This window comes from Gymnogyps californianus, chromosome 2, assembly GCF_018139145.2.
Source record: "Gymnogyps californianus isolate 813 chromosome 2, ASM1813914v2, whole genome shotgun sequence".
NCBI lineage: Eukaryota > Metazoa > Chordata > Aves > Accipitriformes > Cathartidae > Gymnogyps > Gymnogyps californianus.
Genome location: NC_059472.1, coordinates 50,517,762 through 50,538,140, shown reverse-complemented (window position 1 = coordinate 50,538,140; position 20,379 = coordinate 50,517,762). Strand labels below are relative to the sequence as shown.

At 40.0% G+C, this 20,379-nt stretch overlaps 1 protein-coding gene across 6 annotated transcripts in view; it reads right to left on the bottom strand.

The window, feature by feature from the left end:
* Positions 1 to 20,379, bottom strand: part of ZNF521 (zinc finger protein 521) — a 232,461-nt gene that overhangs the window by 197,204 nt on the left and 14,878 nt on the right. For 4 of the 6 annotated variants that reach the window (XM_050891177.1, XM_050891178.1, XM_050891182.1 and 1 more), the window contains one exon: positions 10,960 to 11,139. In XM_050891177.1, the coding sequence (XP_050747134.1) occupies positions 10,960 to 11,139 (180 nt within the window). Of the gene's footprint in view, positions 1 to 10,959; positions 11,140 to 16,737; positions 16,798 to 17,844; positions 17,908 to 20,379 lie in introns of all 6 variants that reach the window. The other 2 variants (XM_050891176.1, XM_050891181.1) reach the window with 2 other exon arrangements.

Genomic DNA, 20,379 nt, shown 5'->3' with positions numbered 1-20,379 from the left:
ATTTGTCAGAGAAAGGTAAATTAGCAACTGCCGTTTCATTTCCCTATGCTTTGCTTTTACAGCTGGTAGAAGGTTTGCAAAGTACTTGAAAAACTTGACCCTTCTCCAGCCTCCCCCGCATGAGTCACCCAACCTTCCTTCAGTCATTAGACTGCACTTCCTGCTGGGATCCAGCAGTAAAACAAACGAGAGACACCGCTTCTGGTCATGGTGAGGGAGGTAATAAACCAGTGACAGGTATTTTTACGAAATTTAAAATGAATTCCCATATACTATACATACCGACCAAGTGCCAACCCATGGCACTATCTTACGTACAGTTCTATTTCAAAAGACATTTTGAAGCGCTCCAGTTCATTCCCTGTCCTGAAAGCATGCTTTCCTTGTTTACATACAGGCAAAATAATTTACTGCATTTTACATGCTTCAGAAATATTACAGACAAAAATACTAAATCACTTTACTTGTACATGTATAAACTTACCATGATTTGGATAACATTATTAAGAGTAAATTTAAACCAAAATTTCACAGATAAAGTTCCAGCATTTCATGTCATTATTAAATCCGTGTCAAATACTCTTTGTGAAGTTTGAGTTTTTTAAAAGTCGACTGCCAGTTCACCTTTTCTAGTTTGCTTCAATTCACCATGATAACTCTCAGTTCTACCACGTCTTTAATACATCCACATTTCTGGGAAAAGCCCACTTTCCTCCCCTCAAAAATAAATCCCAAATGAAGCATCCATTGAGAGAAGTGATCATGCTTAGTCAGCCAAATTTAATAACAAATTTACCCTTTTCTGTCCACAGACCCTCCTGGTACTTTAGTTCCAAACTTGCCTACTATTCCACTAACTGTGCTAAGAGAACTGCTGTCCCCATAAATTCCTTGGGTTCATTCCACAGTGCACACAGGAGACACAACCCCTTTAAACTTCAAGGAGTTCCCACTGCAGTGTAGAAGAGAAAAATTCAGAGATTATGGAATAATCATCTCCAAATCGATCAATTTCCCCCTGAAGGTAAAAAACTGAAAGAAAGAAAAAAGTTGAACAGTTCCAGCTTGCCTTCTTGAAGGGAAAGTACCCCGAGGGCATGTTGTAGAATGATCCCCATCTCTTTCTCCTGATGCTTATTAAGAGGTCATAGATCTCAGTTACACTACAGCATTCCCAAATGATATCCCCAGCTAAGGACTATGACCTCTTAGTACAAGTACAGGGATATAAAATTAGGAATATTAAGGGTTCACATTAAGAAAGAGTTTGCCTCAACTATCAGTCATTTTGGAAGAACAGTTGGAATTAATGGCGTGTCTGGTGTCTTGCAAAAAACAGGAGCTTTAGTAAAAGGGACTGCAGGTTCCAGCATTTTCCATAGGTGCAGCACCCTGTGCCAGGGCTAAATTTCTATCTGAACATCACAGTGGATTTCCACAACAGAGTATTCAATACAATAGGCATCTTTCTCAAAAAGCTCAGAACACCCTGGGTGAATTAAGATGTGCTTTCTCTTTGTCTTAACCCTATTCTCTTTAACTAACAGAGTCACAGTGTGGAAGCAGAAGTGATTTTACAACCATCTCAGACAGGTTATTATGCCAAGACCAGGCAGGGACTGGAATGTCTTTAAGGACCCTTCCCCTCCAACAATTCTCTTTTTTCATAAAAAGTGGGGTTTTTACACCCTCCAGATGATGCTTGAGAGGATAAACTGAGCCCATATAGGTGGTGTGTTAGTGAACTACCACATCACCTGGAAACCTTAACATTCTACAGCTGATTGTATAAACATGAATTAAGGTTCTTCTACAACTGTATTAAGCAAAGTGTTAAAGAGCTGTGGGGCATTTTGTTACATTTGGCTTTCAAGCTATGAATTTAACTGCTGAACATATAAGTAATGATAATCTGTTGTACCTCCCATTCCGTTCATTTCTAAATGGTAATTAAAGCAAGCACCAATAATAAAAACAGCAAGTATTTCAAGAAAATTATTGTAGAAGGTGCAGGAAATACACGACTTACACACAAGACTAATTTGTCATGGCAACAAGACCCATTTTGTAATACACTGACAATATATTATAAATATTCCAGTAAAATAGAAGCATAGAATAAACAACAGGTATTTACTCTACAGTAACTGATTCTCTGAAACCCTGTAGTCAATATGGACTGTAGGTGTATATATGTGCATACATGCAAGACAATCATTATTTCATTTTTAATAGTGCGTCTATTAGAATTATACACATGAATTCCCATTGTACTGGGTAAAGGTCAGGGTAGCTATGACCCTGTATCAGCAGCAGCTTTACAATTCAAAGTCTGTATTACTGAGGACTGTGAAAAGCAAGACAAGCTTGGCCACAGGATCCATATTGATTACAACAGTAATTGGAAGCAGCATAGTTATCATAGGGTAAGTAATGACTATTTTTTCTTCTTCACACATGTGCCAGTGTTGATGATTCCCCTGCCCCCTCCTTTCTCTCCCCTGCAGGCAACCGTCTTCCTTGGACAATAAGAATTAGGAATTTCAGCTGCATAGATCAAATAGTGATTATAGTACTGCCCTCCCAAATCTGGAATGAACTCTGGCAGTTACGTCCTCCACACAATGCCTGATAAAGGTCAGTGGATTACCTCATGTCATCACCTGGCAGATCTCAGAAATTGGACCCTCTTCTGAAACAGGCGGGAGATGTCACTCAAGCACTGGGAGAGCAAAGTTAATATTCAATGGAAAGACACAGTAGCCAAATGGTAACACAGAGAGATACCCTGTACTGCCCATTTGGAAATGCTCTGTGAGGAAACAGCTTGACCTTTAGAACACCCAGCAGTGGCTATAAATAAATGGAGCAACAGACTGTCAATGTAGTAAAGCAAAGTTCTGGATCTAGCTAGGGCAGATTTTCAACAGAGTGCCAGGGAGGCACTTGAACTAAGTCTGAAAAAGCTAGGGAGCTGGGCAAGTCAGTGCTTGGAGACAGGGACGATGACGTAGAGCTAGCCTGGTAACCACAAAATACCAAAGCCAGAAGAGGAACTATTTATAATGTTATCGTGGCCCCTCCCAGAGCCTAATGCTATTGCACTCACCCACAATGGCATGTCAGGTATGCCTAATTGATGCTTTCACAGTCCTATGTCAAAAAAGCACCACATAGACATGTCCACTGGTATAGCTTAGGACTATGACCATAAGTCCTACTGCTGAGCATGACTTGGGAAGAAGACACTGAAGCAAGGTATATTGTTTACATAATCCTTTGAGTACATGCTGAAAAACAGACTCTGGGTGACAGGCACATGGGGTCTTTTAACCTGCAAAACAGTGTACTGTTGCCCTCAATATTCACTCTTTATCTTCAGTGAAAGAGTATTTACTTGAGAAGCTTTGAGCAGAAGTGATCAAAAGCATGGTTCAAATGTGTGACGTCCAAGTCCCAGGATGATTGAATTCATGTTCCGGACAGGAATGGATACCTTGTATGTGTAACAGCACTTTGGCATAACTCTGCTGCCATACTCCATTTGCCCAGTAAAGCATGGATTGCTGTGAGATGAGCCCTAAGAACCCCATACATGATGCTAGATTATTTAAATGTAAAAGACAGTTGAGAGACAGTTGTACCAACAACTAGACCTGGTAACCCCTGCACTGGGGCTGTCTACCCCAAACCCCTTTGCCAATGAGAGAACTACAGTCTCCAGTTGAGTGGTTTCTGCCGCAGACCAGGACTTCCTGGGCCAGCAAGGAGGTGTCTCTGTCCATGGTACTCAGCGAGGCAACGGTTTCCTCACTGGTGCAGGGACACCAGGTCTGATCTGGTATCTTGCCATTGTGTTGGGAGTTCAGGTTCACACGGTGTAAAGTCCTTGGTGGACATATACAGTAGATAAGCCAACCAAAGCTATCCTTGCCAGTATGTGCTAAAAGAATCACCTGCCCTTTTTAGTGATGGAAAAATCAGGCTAGAATAAGAGGAAAATAGGAAGCAAAATTGAAGAAAAAAATCTCAATGAAAGATACACAGGAAGCACTCAAAGCCCCTTGCAAGACACCACCACTTGCTTCCTCTCCCACCTCCAAACAGAGCAAGAGCTCTGGCATTTACAATTAATGCTCATGAACAGGTTTATTACGGGGGTTCCCAGAGTCAAGAATAACAGTTCCATGATAGAGACATCAGCTGCTTTCATTTACAAGAGGTCACTGACAGACAACTCAGGAAGTGCAACAGGCTGCTTTTAAAACACCCAGGAGATGAAGATCTACTGGTTTTATGACTGATTAACAATCTCAAGAGCAGAGATTAATGGTTTCCAAGCAAAAGGGGGAGGAGTTTACGCCTCCTTGCCCATGTTGGCTGTTCATCATGGAACTACTGTCTCTCAAGGTAAGCACAGGGGTTTTAAAGAACAGCAAGAAGGCTATGCATCCTACTTTCACAGCTTTCAGCTCCAGCGTATACAAGCTTCCGCCACATCTGAGCAGTACCAAGCTACCTACAGAAGTATTTATACAGAATTTTGATATGAAAATCTAAGAACTCAATTATCAAACACCTTCATCTATCCTCCCTAGGAGCATGCAGTTTTGCATACGACGTTCTGTATGGCAGATTCTCCAAATTGCTATGATTTTAGCAGGCCTTGGCCATTCTGTAATGCATATAAATCTTCCATCCAAGTCCACTGACAGGCTTTACACTGCTCTCTGAATTCAAAATCATGATCTTTGGAGACAGAGGCTGTAGTTACCACCCTATTCCCCCTTTTCCCCAAATATCAAGGATTTGGAGTTGCAGATATGGGTCTTCGACCACGTAATTCTGAAAGGATGTGAGTCCACAACTTGCAAACTCAAAGAAGCACATTGAACTACCATGTGTGTTGGCTGGGACAGGAAACTGGAGGAGAGGGTCTGCTTTCCACTGTCTCAGTCAAACAGAATGCCATTTTGTGAGGAAGAAGTCAGAAGTTTGTGGTCCAAAGCAAATGGAAAAGTAGAAGCATGTCTCTGTAGTACAGCAACTGGGAACCCCTCTAAGGAAAAAGAGAGGCCTAAGCTGAAGTCCCCAGTCCAAGCACTGTTTGTCTTTCATTCAATAACTGTTTAATGTAAAATCCACATGCAGTCCTCGGTGCAGGAATTCTCAAGAGAAACAGGGTGACTCTCTCAAGTGAAGTAACTGTACTTGGCAAACAGTGCTTGGCATTGTGCCACTAACTGCAATGAGGCAGATGAATATGCTTTTGGTGCATCATAGATTTAACTTCTTAGGGTCCTTGTCCTCAGAAGCACTTTTATCAAGCTCAGGATTTTCTCTGTACTGCAGAAATGACCGAGGACCCTTGCCATGTATCTTTTCTCCACACTGATAGTGGAAATTGAAAAAACAATGGCAAGATTTGCAATATATTTGGCCAGCTCTAGGATTCTTTTGCTAGCAGGAAGAGCAATTCTAGCTAGGATACCAAAGCATGACAACACCAAGTGCTCACAAGATTTATCTTGTAGTCTCACTGTGCACAGCATACATCCTTTGGGACAAAATCCCCTGGAAATTTTTCAAGTCTTCTAGTGAAGGAGATGGTCCTGGCATTACCAACTCATTCAGAAAGATGAAAGATTCCTGGGCACTAGGAAGAAGAGAAAAGAGGCAAGAGAAGGAAACCATTACAGTGGAATCTCTATTACCTCCCATTTGCTAAGTCCATGATCACTCGTGGTGCATGCTGTCTGCGAAGCTGTTAGGTAGCACAGCCTCTTATTTCTAGACATGCAAGAAGGTGTTTCTCAACCACACAGGAGGATGATATTCATGAAAATTAATTTTGGTCATAATTGGAAACACAGAAATACTGACTGAGCTAGAAGTTCCCAGCCTAGTGATACTCCAGTGCTGATGGAGAGCAGCACTAAGAACAACTGGTCCCCAATATATCTGCTGGAATTATTTTCAGATGGCATGCAAGAGGAACCTCAGAGCAGGGCTAGAGAGCAGGACTGCATCTCCTCATTGGCAGGGGACACACAGCTATAGCCAGTAACCTTTTCAACATCAGAAACAACTTAGGGGATAACATGAATGGCTCTCAGCTCTACCTGACATACTTACTCAACGTGTCAAAGCTCTAGCACTAAGCTAGAGCCCAAAGCATAGAACTAAGTCTACCTAATCACCTAAAGGTAAAATAAATATCCCCAATGGAGAAATACCTCATGTTTTTTACCTCAGAACACTCTTAACCTTGAAGCTAGGCCTGCATATGATTCAGTAGCCTGCTTTCAGACATGTTTTACAGCCTGTGATGCTAATGGGGCTGGTAGGGAAGTCCTGTAACACGCACTAGGTCTACTCACATTCAGGTGGAGGATGGCAGTCTTGCGTACCAGCACGTCCATTGCTGTTGAGTTATTCAACAACTCAGCCAACTAGACTGGCATGTTCACTGCATGTTTGACTGCAAGCAAGGCAGCACCATAGGATGCTCCTTTTTCTAGTATTACTCTGGTTATGACTGAGACTTCTGATGCCAAAGCAACCTACAGGATCTTCAAGAGAACCAAGCTTGAGCTGAATGCCTCTGAACACAGAGTCAGCCAGCGGAGAGGCAGTTCTCACGTATACAGAGACTTTCATAGAGTACAATCCCTGAGGACTGAAAGGTGAAACAAACAGCACGAAGCACTGTGCAGGGAGAAGAGGTTATAAGTCAAGCAGGAGATTAGGGAAAGTGTCTGACAAATTGTGCCCCACCAACAGCATACATGGCAGAATTGCAAAAGGTTAAGTTTCTTTTCCTGTTGGCAGAAGGAGAGAAGGTGCAGTTGAAGGTTTATCAGTAGTGCACCACATTTGATCCTGCATGCATGTTCCTACAGTGAGATCCAAACTGACATATACTAGAAGGACATCAAGTTCATAGCTATGTTAATTGGATCCTTTACTTATATACACAACTTAGAGGATGACAATGTGCACGTGGGTCAGGAGTTATTAAATGGAAATGCTGCAGGAAGGATAGAGTGAGAAAAGCCTTAACATCAGAGAGAAACACTATTAAATCCATATTTTTATTGCCAATCTTTCGTAATGACTTAATTAATATAGTTCAGCATCTTATCTGCCCATGGTTACAAGTATTGAAAAGACTTTTTTTTTTACTTTTTCCCCCATTTATCCATTATCTGTATTCCACAAACATCACAGGAATTGTCAGCCATTAACATAAATACATCATCACCTTTTCAGAGAAAGCTTCAGTATAAGAATTTCAGATCATAGCAAAAAATATTACTAAATAGCTCATGAAGGGCCTGTTCCATCCCCCACTGAAGTCAATGGGAATCTTTTCATTGACTTCAATGGATATTGGATCAGAACCAAATTGAAAAGATCAATAGCACACACATTAGGATAAAAGAGCAGCTATGCCCTCCTCTAGAAAAAGAACATGAGTTCAATTCAAACAACAGATTACAGGAAGGAACCAGTTGGGGAGAACTTTTTTCTTCTCCTTTGAAAAAATCTGCAAGAGAACAGCAATTCAAGATCCTGAGAGCTAAATCTCACAGAGCTGTAAGTAAATCTCATCTTCCACTATCCTCTGAATAGGTGGGGGTGACTGACACTTTGAGAGATTGCGACCACTGTTTAATAAACCAGCTCCCTTCTCCCCATTCCTGTCTTTGGCTGAGAGTGCAGAATGAAGATTCAATAAAGCAATTTTACTCCTTCCCCTGAAGTGTCAAAGCTTCAGAAGAACACATCTAACGTTTTCAAATGCAAAAACTAGAAGCCCCAGTATCAACTTGAGAACCCACAGTGGCAAGCCCCATTCTCAAGCATGTTACAAGGTTGGCAGAATTAGGGGCAGTCAGGACACTCAACTCTCATCTTTCGTATTTAGGGTTTTACTAAAGGGTTGTCTGAAGCCATTGGTTTGCCATCCTGTTTGTTCCATCAATGTAATATTGTTGATTTTACCCAGTATAGCTGTATGGAAAATGACCCTACAACTGGGTCAACATGCGCAGTTCATAAATTCTTGCAGTGCAGCTCCCTGTGCATCTCACAGAGCACCTCCAAAGCTCAGTAAAATCCAGACAAGCTGCAGCTGGCTCAGCCATCTGAAAAATCAGGGTTTGGAGGGCTTCAGAACTCAAATGTGAGTTTCAGAGGATGACAGCCCTGGCATTTTTACATAATGGACAACTTAGGTAACTCTTCAGTACCTGAGATGAGGCCCAGATTGGAAAGATCATACATCAGGATAGATGATACACTCTGCCCTCCTCCAGAGAGAACACAGTGGACCCAAACAACAGAATATAGTAGAAAAAATTCAATTTTGGTAAAACACTTGCCTTTCATTAACAACTTAGTGACAGACAAATACCTTAGGGTCTCTACTAGTTTCATTGGGACTCCTCCAAAAGGAGACAACCAGAGCAATTATGTAACACCCTGTTGTGTCAGAAGACTGTGATGAGAAAGGGAAGTGCAATCACTCCTCCATGGTAATACTTTTTCTGAAAACTCTGAATCTGAGCGTGGCACCCAAAGGCACTGGTGGAAGTCCAAGAGAAAGGCAAGAGTCCAGGGAGCTTGCCTAAAATGCTAAAAGCAAACTTTATTTTTGTCAAATATATACTGTGCTTCAGAAAAGAAAGGTAAGCTGCTTGTCTGTCAATTGTTTGTCACTGATTAACTAAAAATAATCTAAATCTATGAGGTTTTCTTAAATGTTGTATCCTTAGTGTTAGGCCATACATGCAGCTTAGGACCCTGCATTGAATTCACCTCACTAACCACCTGTTTAGTATTTTTTTACTGGAGAAAAGAAATCCTCAACTCTGGCCATTCCATTCAGGCCCCTCTCTCAACTTAAGGGTGTATTTTGGTCATTTATATTTAGAAACAGAGGACAGTTGGCTTTTTGTCAACTTGGTAGTCCAGAAGGATGTGCGGTTTAGGTTTTTGTTCACTTCATTAGCTTTCAAACAGTCCAATCCCTACCCATTCACTATCACAAGTTTCCTTGAAAGAGAAGCAAAGGTATTTTTAGGAACTTAAACAATTTCCTTCAAGATTCATTTTCATTCCCCCATCCTTTGACATCATACATATATTCCGGCCTTTACACGTGCACCCCAAATTCACTAATCCAGCATACTTGTTTTCACTCTCATTTAGCAACACAACTCTCAGCAAGAACTGCTGTGTTCAGAAGCAGTGCTCCAGGACTCTTCCTACTTACTGCTCCCCCCACCTGCTTTTCTTCAGTTTCTCAACCCAGCTGTGCAAGCACTGTTCAGTGCATTCTGCTTGCAGCTTTAAAGTAGAGAAACCACTTGGCAGAAGTGGGGAGGGAGCAGCAACTAACTAACCAGAAAGGAGAAACAGCCATATCAGATCAAGGTGAAAAAACAGGGATGAATAAATGGGATCTGAGGCAGTAAAGGGGAGATCCAGAGGACTGGGGCAAGGGGAGTGCTTTCTGGGAGAGGGAAGGAAGAGACAAGCTAAAGCCACTAATTTTTCAACATAGAAAGAGCAAAAGAAAGAAGACAGGTATGAAGAAAAGGAGAGAAAAACATTAAGTTTTTTAAAGTCGACAGAATATCCATACTGCCAGAAACCATGAGCAATATAGACAAATACATTCTAGAAGTTTGTAGGAGTGATTAGGGAATGGAAGAACTGACTGTATTTGAAGTTCAAAAAACATTTTACAGGCAAGAAAAGGCAAAGCGATATATTAATAAAAGTAAACGTTTCTTGCTGCGGCAGATTTTCATCTTCCATAATTTGAAGCTGGGATAAAAACCATTTGACAAATTCACATTACTTCCTCAACTTTCCTTCTGCTCCTGCCCACTTATTCCTCTTCTGCTCACCTTCTTTTCATACTTCGCCCTCAAGAGCAGTGCTGCTACTTGACTTTTATGTCGTCCTGCCAGGACTTAGCCTATGGATCTACTGGAACCAAGATAACTCAGAGAGCTCTCCAAACATGAGCACATGCAGACTTTCTAAAAGCATTCCTAAATGGGAAGGATGGCTTTCCTTGTTTACAAAGTCATAATAAAGGAAGGTTTTTAACATAACTGCACTGCACAATAAATACATTTTACACTGTAGAGGCTAAAACTAAAGTGCCATCTAATAAAAAATAAAAACACCTTTCTGTTGATACTGAGTCTGTTTGGACCTACAGTGCGTACCATCAAAAGACCTACTAAATCTAAAGGGCAAAACTACTTCAGCAGATTTCATGTGGTTTCCTCGGTGAGGGGGCTGACTACAATTATTTCAAAGAGGAACCCGGGTTGGCTACAGGTCCATTCACCCAGCTCTGCTCAATTCAGTAGTATCTGATCAGCACTCAGTTCTGCTCCTTGACTATAGCTGGGATTTTATTTTCCCTCTAACAATCTGCTTCATTCCTCTCAACTTTCAGTTACTGATTACTGTACAGTCATTTGTAGTTAACAGATCAGACTAACACAACATCCAGCCCAGACCTGCAACATGCCATTGTGCAAATTCATTCATTATGCGGTTGCACTTAAACCGCATTTACAAATACCCTCTATGTTCACAAGTGACCTAGGAAAATAAATGTATAAGCAAAGTACAGAAAGCTGTACAGTATGAATCTAGAAAATACAAGCAGCAGTCAGGCACAGACAGCTAACGAACACTTTAAATACAGTGACAACGCAGTAATTATCCATACATCCTTCAGTATGAAGGAAATGTATAGTGCCCCATTTACAGTATAATCCTGTCCCAGAGTCTGTTTATAAAGGTCTCACCCAAGCATTCCAGTACAGGAGTATAATAACGGAGAAAGGAGGAGGGAGATCAGAAGCAGAGGATGGGAATCAGAAATAGAACAGTGCAAGAAGCAACAAAGTGATAAGTATTGTTTACCTGTCAGTTGACATTGATTAATCTTGTGTTCTGTGATATCACTCAGTGACTCAAACACCTGGAGGCAGCTGTCACAGCTGTGTACAGCTTCTTCTTCTAACTCCTCCCCTTCATCTGGCCTTTTCTTACAGTCTAGCACTTCTCCATCTTCTGCCTTGTCTTCTAGTTTACAGTTAGGGTCTGAAAGAAAATCAAGACCGTGACGTCAGGCATCTAAGAAGAGAACCTTTAAAAAGAAAAAAAAAAAAATCAAGATAGGTTCTTGTGGTAATGAGGAGAAGAAACATATTCGGCATGAGCCTGCAGCATACTGTAGATTTTATTGCTAAATAAACAAAGGAGGCTTTTTTCCTTAATTTTTTTCTAATCTCAATGAATTTCCCTTCTACTCCCACAAATGCAGCTCCATTTCTCACTCAAGCAATTCTTCCATGCTTCAATGTTAGGTTTGTCAATTTTATCACAGCTATTGAAGCTGCTTTGATCATTGTAAGAAAGGATAAACTACCTATGCAATTAGTTTTCAATGAAAAGAAAAATCAAATCAATGAGTGTGCAGGAACTTCTTTTCACTGTTAACTACAGCGTTTCACAGGAAATTACCAGAATTAAGAGACTAACAAATTTGATTTACATAAACATGAAATTAATCTTGATTTTACAACCCACTCCAATGCTCCATCACCACACTATCTGACACAAAGCAAGCCCTGGAAAGATTATACCCTGGGTCAAAATGCTACACATGCTTTGAACTTGCGTATGACTTAAGACAAACCCGATAAAGTACCTGTATTTGCCAGATCATGGAAACCTGGAAACTAACTATTATAAAACCTAAATAGTGCACAAGGACAGCTTTCTCTGTTTGACATGTTAACAAGCATTTTGAGGATAGCAGGATAGCTCTAGCCTCAGAGCAGCAGTCCTGAACCCAGCTGAAGCTTCTAAACTGGAAGAAATGTGCAGTCTCACTGCCATCCCCTATGCGCAGAGAAGCCACACAGCTCGCTGCACTACCTCGGTTCTGCAGATGACCAGCGCAGAGTGAGATAATGCGAAGTCTAGAACTTTTCCTCCTCTGAGGAGCAGAGTAGCTTTAACTACTCCTGACTTTTCGCCCACTTTACTAAAAGCTTCCTTCAAAAGACAGAAATAAAACAATCTGTCTTCCCTAATAAAGCAAGCTGGCACTTAACTTTGTTTTTCCTTGGGAACCACAGTACAACAAGTGAAATGCAGAAGAAAAATGGTTGTGTACATTCCAGCAAAAGGAATGCATTTCACCACTTTTCCCTCTTCTGCTTTGGCTGCCTCATCTTTCCTTTTAGATATTTGAGAGAGCTAAGACTGAAACAAGTCATTTTGGAAAACAAGGACAAACTCACATAATAACAGGAGATTGTGCAAGTACATTTTAAGATGTTATGCTCTTTAGCCAAGAGGGTGACTAACCAGGAGTAGGCTTCTTGTCCACAGCAACAGAGATGGTATCTGTGAACCCACTTTATTTAGCGTTGCAATTGATTAGGATCATGCACAACTACTTGAAAGGAGAGAAACTAAAACATGCTAACACTAAATTCACATTAGAATGAGGAAGGGGTGAGGAGGAGAGCGATTCCACTTTAAACCACTTAAATCCTCTCTCAGCATCCTACAGTGACGTGGGCACAGCCATTCCTGTATTTGCCACTGTGCACAAAGCGCAGGCGTTCTTGCTGCCCACAATGAAGGTCAGGGCTCTCATCATCTTTCTACATCCTTTGGTCCACACTGCTGCACCCTGCCCTTTAACTGTTCAAATACAGACAGACCCGCAAGCAGAAACTGGAAATGACCCATGTCAGGAAGTCTTCCTCATGCTATGTGGCTCGTGATCAAAACCGAGGAATTTCTTTGACAGGGGTAAAGGGCAGAATTTATTTTTCAGGGAATTATATTACAGAGGGAAACCAGATTAATTTTAAAAAATAAAAAACACATTCTGAAGGCAAAAATATATTTGCTGTGCAAAAGCCCTGCCTATACACTGAGTGCGATCCTTATATGACAAATTACATTCACAAGGTTCTTTCAAGAGTGAAAACTTCCACTTGGGCAACTACTTCCAAATAGAGGAGTAGTCTGCAAATTTACACACCAAAAAGGGATGCTAATTAAATAAAAGGACTTCATGGCATTTTAGCCATTGTTGAATGCTCTGAATCTAATAACTTCCATTGCCACTTCATTTTCCAAGATATTTTGCAAGATTAATAAAAGTAGTTAGGAGATCACCAAGCTATAAGCAATTCAGAAAAAGAAATAATTGTCTTAACTGTTGCAAACTGACCCCAACATCATTAAACACTTGGAAGGCTGCATGTGCACATCGCATACTATTAGTTGTTCAGCTCAAGCTCCCAGTTTCATCTCATAAAACTGACAGCACGCAGGGAAATGTGGGCACTGGGTTTGAATTTTAACATGAGTATTTAAATGCTGCACATAAAGTTTACAGACCTGTTTGTTTTAAAATAAGGGTAGCGTCTGACTCTGCTTTAAGTACAATGCTGAAGGAAAGAAAAGGGAGGGGAGGGAATTCTCAAGACTTATTATTCAGAAACACTTGCACTTCACAGGAATTCAGCAATACACACACACGTAGGCACACATGCACCCCTTTGCACAAAAGCCTAAAGAATCGCTCAATTTAAAGCTTCCTACTTAGAGACCAGTTATTAAAATTAGAATCATTTTAAGACTAATAAATGTTTGCTTCTCCTTCTGCATTTGCAGATATAAACTCTACAGGGACAGAAGTCAGTCAAGCTTATTCCCTTCTGCTGCAACTTTAGAATACATGCTCTAGCCAACTGGCACATTTGTTTTTAGGTCAACACTTAAGTGGGACCCTCTGGGACCTAGGTTCGAGTTTAGCCTACGACAGCTTTGTGAAATGAGTTCTGGCAGTCTCAGCCCCTCTCAATGAATGCATTTCCACTGTGATCTGCTTACGTGAAGAGATGTCACCACCAAAATAAAAAGATATTTAAAGAGAGAAAATATCATTTGGATGCTTTGTGAATAGATAGCTTTTCTGTTACAACAAATATCTTCCATCTGGTCTAACTTTAAATAGTTACTTAAACTGAGGATAAGCTGCCTTATTTGAGCTGCTTTTTTGAAAGATGTCATGGTTTAACCCTAGAATAAAACGTATTTTATAAATGCAATATGCATTCATCTATACTTTCTCCTTAACCTCTTGTTCAAAGCTCATGCTCACATACAGACTTCAGGGCAAATGTCATTCATCTCCCACATTTCTTTCTCCCCAATATCTGCAACAATCACAGCCACAATTCCCTCAACAAAGATTGTCTTCCTAGTAAGATTACCTTTCCCAACATCTGCAAATGCCACTGTCATTTCCAGAGGCTTCCCTGCCCTATTTCGGAGGCTGCCGTGCACCAATGGAAATTTTTCAAGACACATCAGCAACAATACACATATCAGCTCCATCTGCAGATATCATTGAAAATTATCTAGTATGGAAAGGAGGGTTACTTTTTTGGAACAGAAATAAATTCAGCCTATTAAGGCACTTTAAAAAAAAAAAAAAGACGACGAGAAAGAACAGTTGTCTTCTGTTACTGATTATGTTAACGTTATTTATAAATGGAAATTAAAAGAAGCATGATTTTCTCATTACTATGTTCCCTGGCAGGTGGTTCTCCCCTTCCCTTCTTCCTCCTCCTCATAAGGGATGTTATTGCTGTAACTTGGTCTAATAAAACTGCAACTTTGGGGAAAATGAAAAATTGCATTGGCTTAAAAGCGTTGGAGGCAATAAAGCCATGGACTTCAATTAATTTCAAGTATGGGAGCGGTTTAAGGCCAACCAGCAGAAATTGTATTCTGCCCATGTAAAAATGAGGTTTCACCACATTTACTTTTTATAACCCATATAAAAGTCAAGTAAAAGTAATGAATATCTAAAAGCCATCTCAGTGGACTGGCAAAGACTATCTGTATTCGTGAAACTCATCTTACATATTTCTGCCTATGCTACAAGGATCCATAGCTAATCACAACTAAAACATCAAACTACCAAGAAAACAGCCTCCTTTCCAATCCATTTCACTGCCTTGCAGTAGACCTCCTTCCAAGCCACTTCTGCATGGAAAAGTGCTGGCAAAAGAAAGGAAAACTTAGATCATGTGGTTATAATTATTACCAGGCAAGGAATATTTCTTCAGCTCAGTGGTAAAGTAAAACTCTGTCGCTCTCTGCTCCCAATAGTGTCCATCGCAAAACAACTGCCTCATTAAATCTCTGCAGTAAGATTAATATGCCGTAGCTGCACTACATTTATAACTTGGTACTCTATAAAAAGCACATTTAATGGTTAGAGCCAGAGCTTAGATACAAAGTATTACTATAAAAACTTCTGGCAGTGCGTACACAGTGTGGGCCTTCTGTACTGCTTGCTCTATCAGAAGGTTTTTGTTTTTAATATCAGCACTGCATTCTTGCTATAGAGAAAAACAGAATGTTAAATCTTGCCTAGAAACAGAGAACAACACAGGACATGATGGGAAATAAATAACTAGCAAGACAACTTAACCATTGAGAATTATTTTAAGAAAAAATAAAGAAAAGCAACCATTCCTTGTCACATTGATCTCCAGTTTTGCAGTCCTCTGTTTTTCAACTTCATGTGTCTACAGCAGTACAAGTTCACTTTTTTCCAAGTTTGCAGATAGCTAAATGGAGACATCAGTACATTCAGAAGGGTCTGGGAACTTCCCATTAAAAAAGCAGAGAACTTGCTCACTTTTATTTCCTCTTTTCAAACAATATAGTTTATGCGCAGAGCCACTATAACCTATAAAAGGCACCAAACACCAAACACAAACCCACAGGACACACACACAAGAGAAATACAGAGTCTTCTAGCTGAAGAAAAAATTAACTGCATTCTTCACCTTCATAAGAGGAATAACTCCAACTGTTCTCAAACAAATTACCTACATGTATTCAGAGATGACTAGCCTTCTAGGAATATCCTTAAGGAGTCAGCCCTTACTCCAAAAGGTGACCTCAGCTGAATGAATGAGACTATTCAGATGAGTCAGTCCTGCTCCTCAGATAAAATTCTGTGGAATCAGTACCAAAGACAGAAGTGAAGTAGTTCTTGCATTCTCAGAACCGTATTAGAGAATAAAAGAGTCCTTGTTGTTATTGGGAATTAACAATTATTTCTTCATGATTATTAACAATACATATCCCTGTGATCCTGACTCAAACAACAGCTTTATCCACCCAATCTCACTGACTTAAAATTAAGGAGCCCTTAATTAATCCCTGACTGGTAAGAAATTATACAAACAATCCTAAAAGAAATTACCCTTATCCACATATTTTACAAATATCAAAATAGTTTAAGTGGAATGAATATTCAAGTTTATCTGAAATGGCACAGGGTGGGGTTTTATGTGGGGGATGTAGAGAAGGATTATTTAAAAAAAAAAAGAAAAGAAAGAAAAGCATGCTGCACTTTAGAAGCATCTCACTTTCAGCTGGCTGACCTACAAAAGGCAGAATTTCTAATTCTCAGGAATTGAAAGGTGAGGGGAGACGAATGTTATTTTCCATTGCAAGCCCCAAGAATGCATTCTAAGCTGAAACGGAGAAAGAAGAGTGCAGGCTTTGCAAAAACACCCTGATACAAAAATCCCTCACACTGTTGTCAAACGGTAAGCAAGCACTAATGAAGGAATTCAGCATTACCAGTCTGTGCGGCTGTGTGTCCCACACCTGCCTGCTGGTCCTCTGTTTCATTTTCTTCTACTGTCAGAAAAAGGTAAACAAAACAAAAACAAAACAAAAAAAGATGTTAGGTAGGTAGCTGAAGTGTTTCAAGCATCTTTACACCAGCTTCAGTTCTGAAAGCCAGTAATGCTTGTACAACATGGGCAAGAAAAGCTGCACTGCAAAGTGCGAAAGCGTAGACCAGACCAAAACAGAATATGTTGCTGTATGGAAGCTACAAATCTGAGAACAGAGTGACCAAATTGTTTTCATGGCTTAAAAAACAAATCAAATTTCCTCTGGGATATTTGTCTTCAATGCTCTCTACTGTATTTGATTATGGAACTAAATTGGAGAATAATTCTGGGCTTTAAGATTCTACTCGCTCCACATGGATAAGAGAAAGCCTTCTCCTGGCAGACGGGAGAGGTGTGTGTGCTAATTCATACATAAGCTTTAAAAAAATAATAATAATCCTATATTCAGTAGCAAACATCTCAGCAGTGCAGACAGCCTTGCAAAGGAGAACTAACCCCATGCTGTTTTACTGTATACACTAAGCCAGCATCTTTCCCTTGGCTCACAGCTTTCCAGAGCAGTAGAACTAAAAACAATACAATTCTTGTCAGATTCACTATTCAAAACTTGTTGGGCGAGAGTGAACCTAACAAGAGCCATTCTGCTGTTACTTTGAAAAATTAGAGAGCGCTGTTCTCATATGCTCTGATACGATGCCTAAGTAAGATTGACTCTCCCAAAGTAAAAGTAAAGGAAGAGCTAAAAGGCAGAACCATTTCCTTTTTATTCTCCCAAAGACCGAGTTCTTTGAGTTAGAGAACAGCAGAGAGAAAAGAATTCATTCTCCCTCCACAGGGGAAAAAGCTGAAAGGGGAAAGACTGCACTTCTGCAGCATTTCCACTCCCAAGAATTCAGACCTCAAAAAATAATCATGCAACTGAGTTAAAATCCAAAGATTTGGGGTATTTTTCCTGGTTCTTGGGACAAGAGAGTGCAACACTTAGGGTCACATATAAATCTAGACATATATTCAAAAGAAGAGATACATATACACACTCCACAGGTACCTCTTTTCCTCCTCCGCCAACCCCAAGGCTTCATACAACTGGTTGTTTCTAGAATCTGAGTTTCTAGAAAAAAAACACCAGTTTTCATAAGGACACTCTTAGGACACCAGAAACTTGAAACACAGTGCATATATTAGAAAGAGTCAAGTACAATCTCCGGAGGACTCTAAACAATCCCTATAATTGTCCCAGAGCTGTGGCTAGTAAGCACACTCTTCTCATCAACAGAGATCTGATAAAGTTTCCCCAGCCCTGGAGTAAGTCAAGTATTTCACAAAATATGATTTTATGAGCTGACTGTTTCAGTTGAACTTGTATTTTGCAGCCATGAAGTTACCAGTACTTCAGCTGTGATAATACTGTATGATTTTCTTTGTTATGCTGAAGCAGTCATCCCAGCAGTCCTCACAGCTAAAGGAAACCGGTCAGACAAAGAAAGCAATGGGAAAAGCTCATGAAAAGCTGAGTTTCGGGCAACACATGGTCAAACACAACTAAGCTAAACAGATTTTTCACTAGGGCAGCACAGATGAGTATGACTCGTTAATAAAGCAAGAAAAATAATGAAAATAACTAGCATACAGTTTAAAAAAAAAAAAGATACCGCCTTTTGTGACCTCCTCAAAGCCCCCTCTGCAGCAGCCCAACCTGACCCTGTTTATGCTCACCATCAGCTGTTGATCTATTTCCAAAAAATGTTCTCAAGAACAAGCTCTAAACTGAAAAATGAGTCCACTGTGCCATCCCTCAAGAGGAAACTCACCTTGGTCATCACTACCTACTGATCAACCTTATTAAAGGTTGCAGACTTATCTGCTATCTACCAGTGAAATCCTCAACCACAATACATGTCACAACTCGGTCCAGAAAGGCAGTTTAAAAACTCTACCATTTTTTAAGTTTCAAGATGGAACTGACGTGGCCAAACACAAACTTTTCAAGAACTGATTCCCAAGTGGGAAACCTTAAAATGAAGCAGCTACCCGCTAAGAAGTAAACAAGATCTGCTTGTTTGAAGCAGATCTCCACTTGTAAGTGTATGCAAACCAAAATGCAAGAGATCATCTTTTCTGCTGTTCTGTACTGAATGTCTACTGCCACCAGCTGCAGCACCAGAATCTTTCACTGCTATGAGAAGTGACTGCACACCGAAACGTGCTCAGCTTCGCACTGCTGACTGAGAGGTACACCAAACATTTTTAGGTCTTAAAATGGAAAAAAACAAACATGGATACTGCCTAACAAATTGTTTTCAGGTATGCAATTTTGTAATGTGAAAACATGACAGTGTATGCCTTGTGAAACCAAACATTTAAAACTTCCCTGCTATTTAGGGATCTGAAAATTCTGTGAGAGCTGAGGTTTACTTTCAACAAAGGCTGATCACTATGTCTTTATTAGACGAAAAAAAGGAAACAAGTACCAGAGCAGGTAACTTTGTGGTTAGCATCTTTCTAAACCATTGTTCAAGCCCTTTAAGGATTCTCAGTCACAAGAGAACCCAGTAGGTCACAACAGGCCATGGCACAAAGACTTGCTAATAGTATTCAACTAGACTGACATATTTGTCCGGAAAATTAAAACTGCATTTAGGGGGAAATACGGTAAAAGGAATAAGAAAACTACCCACAAAACCCATAGAATTAGGGAAATCTTAGCATTAGTACAAATCATCTACAAAATCGCATCTCATTTTCCTTTGCATTAAGTTAGATCATTCCTCCAACTAGCATGGGTATTTGTTACATTAAGTAAGCTACAGCTGGTAGCATCAGCTCTCAATGAGCACTTTATGCCTTTCCACAACCAGACTCTGAAAACTTCCAGTGCTATTTCAGCTCTCAGGCCACTGTTAAACTCACCTGACTTTGAAAGGTAGTGTGACATGCAGCCAACATTAAATTCCCTTAAACATTAACTATACCATTTTCTTTCAGGAGAGGAAGGCAACTTTAAACAGCACCTATATAGAAAGATGCTATAAATTTTACTAACCAAAAACATTTCTCTAGCGCTAGCATGAAATGTAACTTAAAAAAGCCATAAGGATGATATGCAGATAAAACAGTAGCATGTATGCACTATTATTAACTCAAACATCAAAATTACCGATACTCTAGGACTGTAATTGCGCATAGGGATGTCATCTTCATTACAGCATATACCACATCCGAGCATAAGGTAAGATAAATACCAGATAACAAAGTCATAGAATACTAGTAAAAGGAGAGGCCTCAGGAAACCAGAACAATAGCTTATGAATCCAGACTATAAGTGATGTTACTGCTGAACAGCACTTCTAGATACATTTGACATAATGTCACAAAAGCAACAATATTCCTTGTCCCTACAATTATGTGTTTATGACCACAGGTCACCTGTTTTGTTAGCTGTAGAAATATTTCTCAATTGACTTACCTGTTCCTTAAAACAACAAACCATCAAGTCCCTACTACATATTTTGTCAGTGCAAGTTTTGAAAAACAAGACAAACAGGAACCCCAAATAATAAAATTTTGACAAAAAAAACCAGAT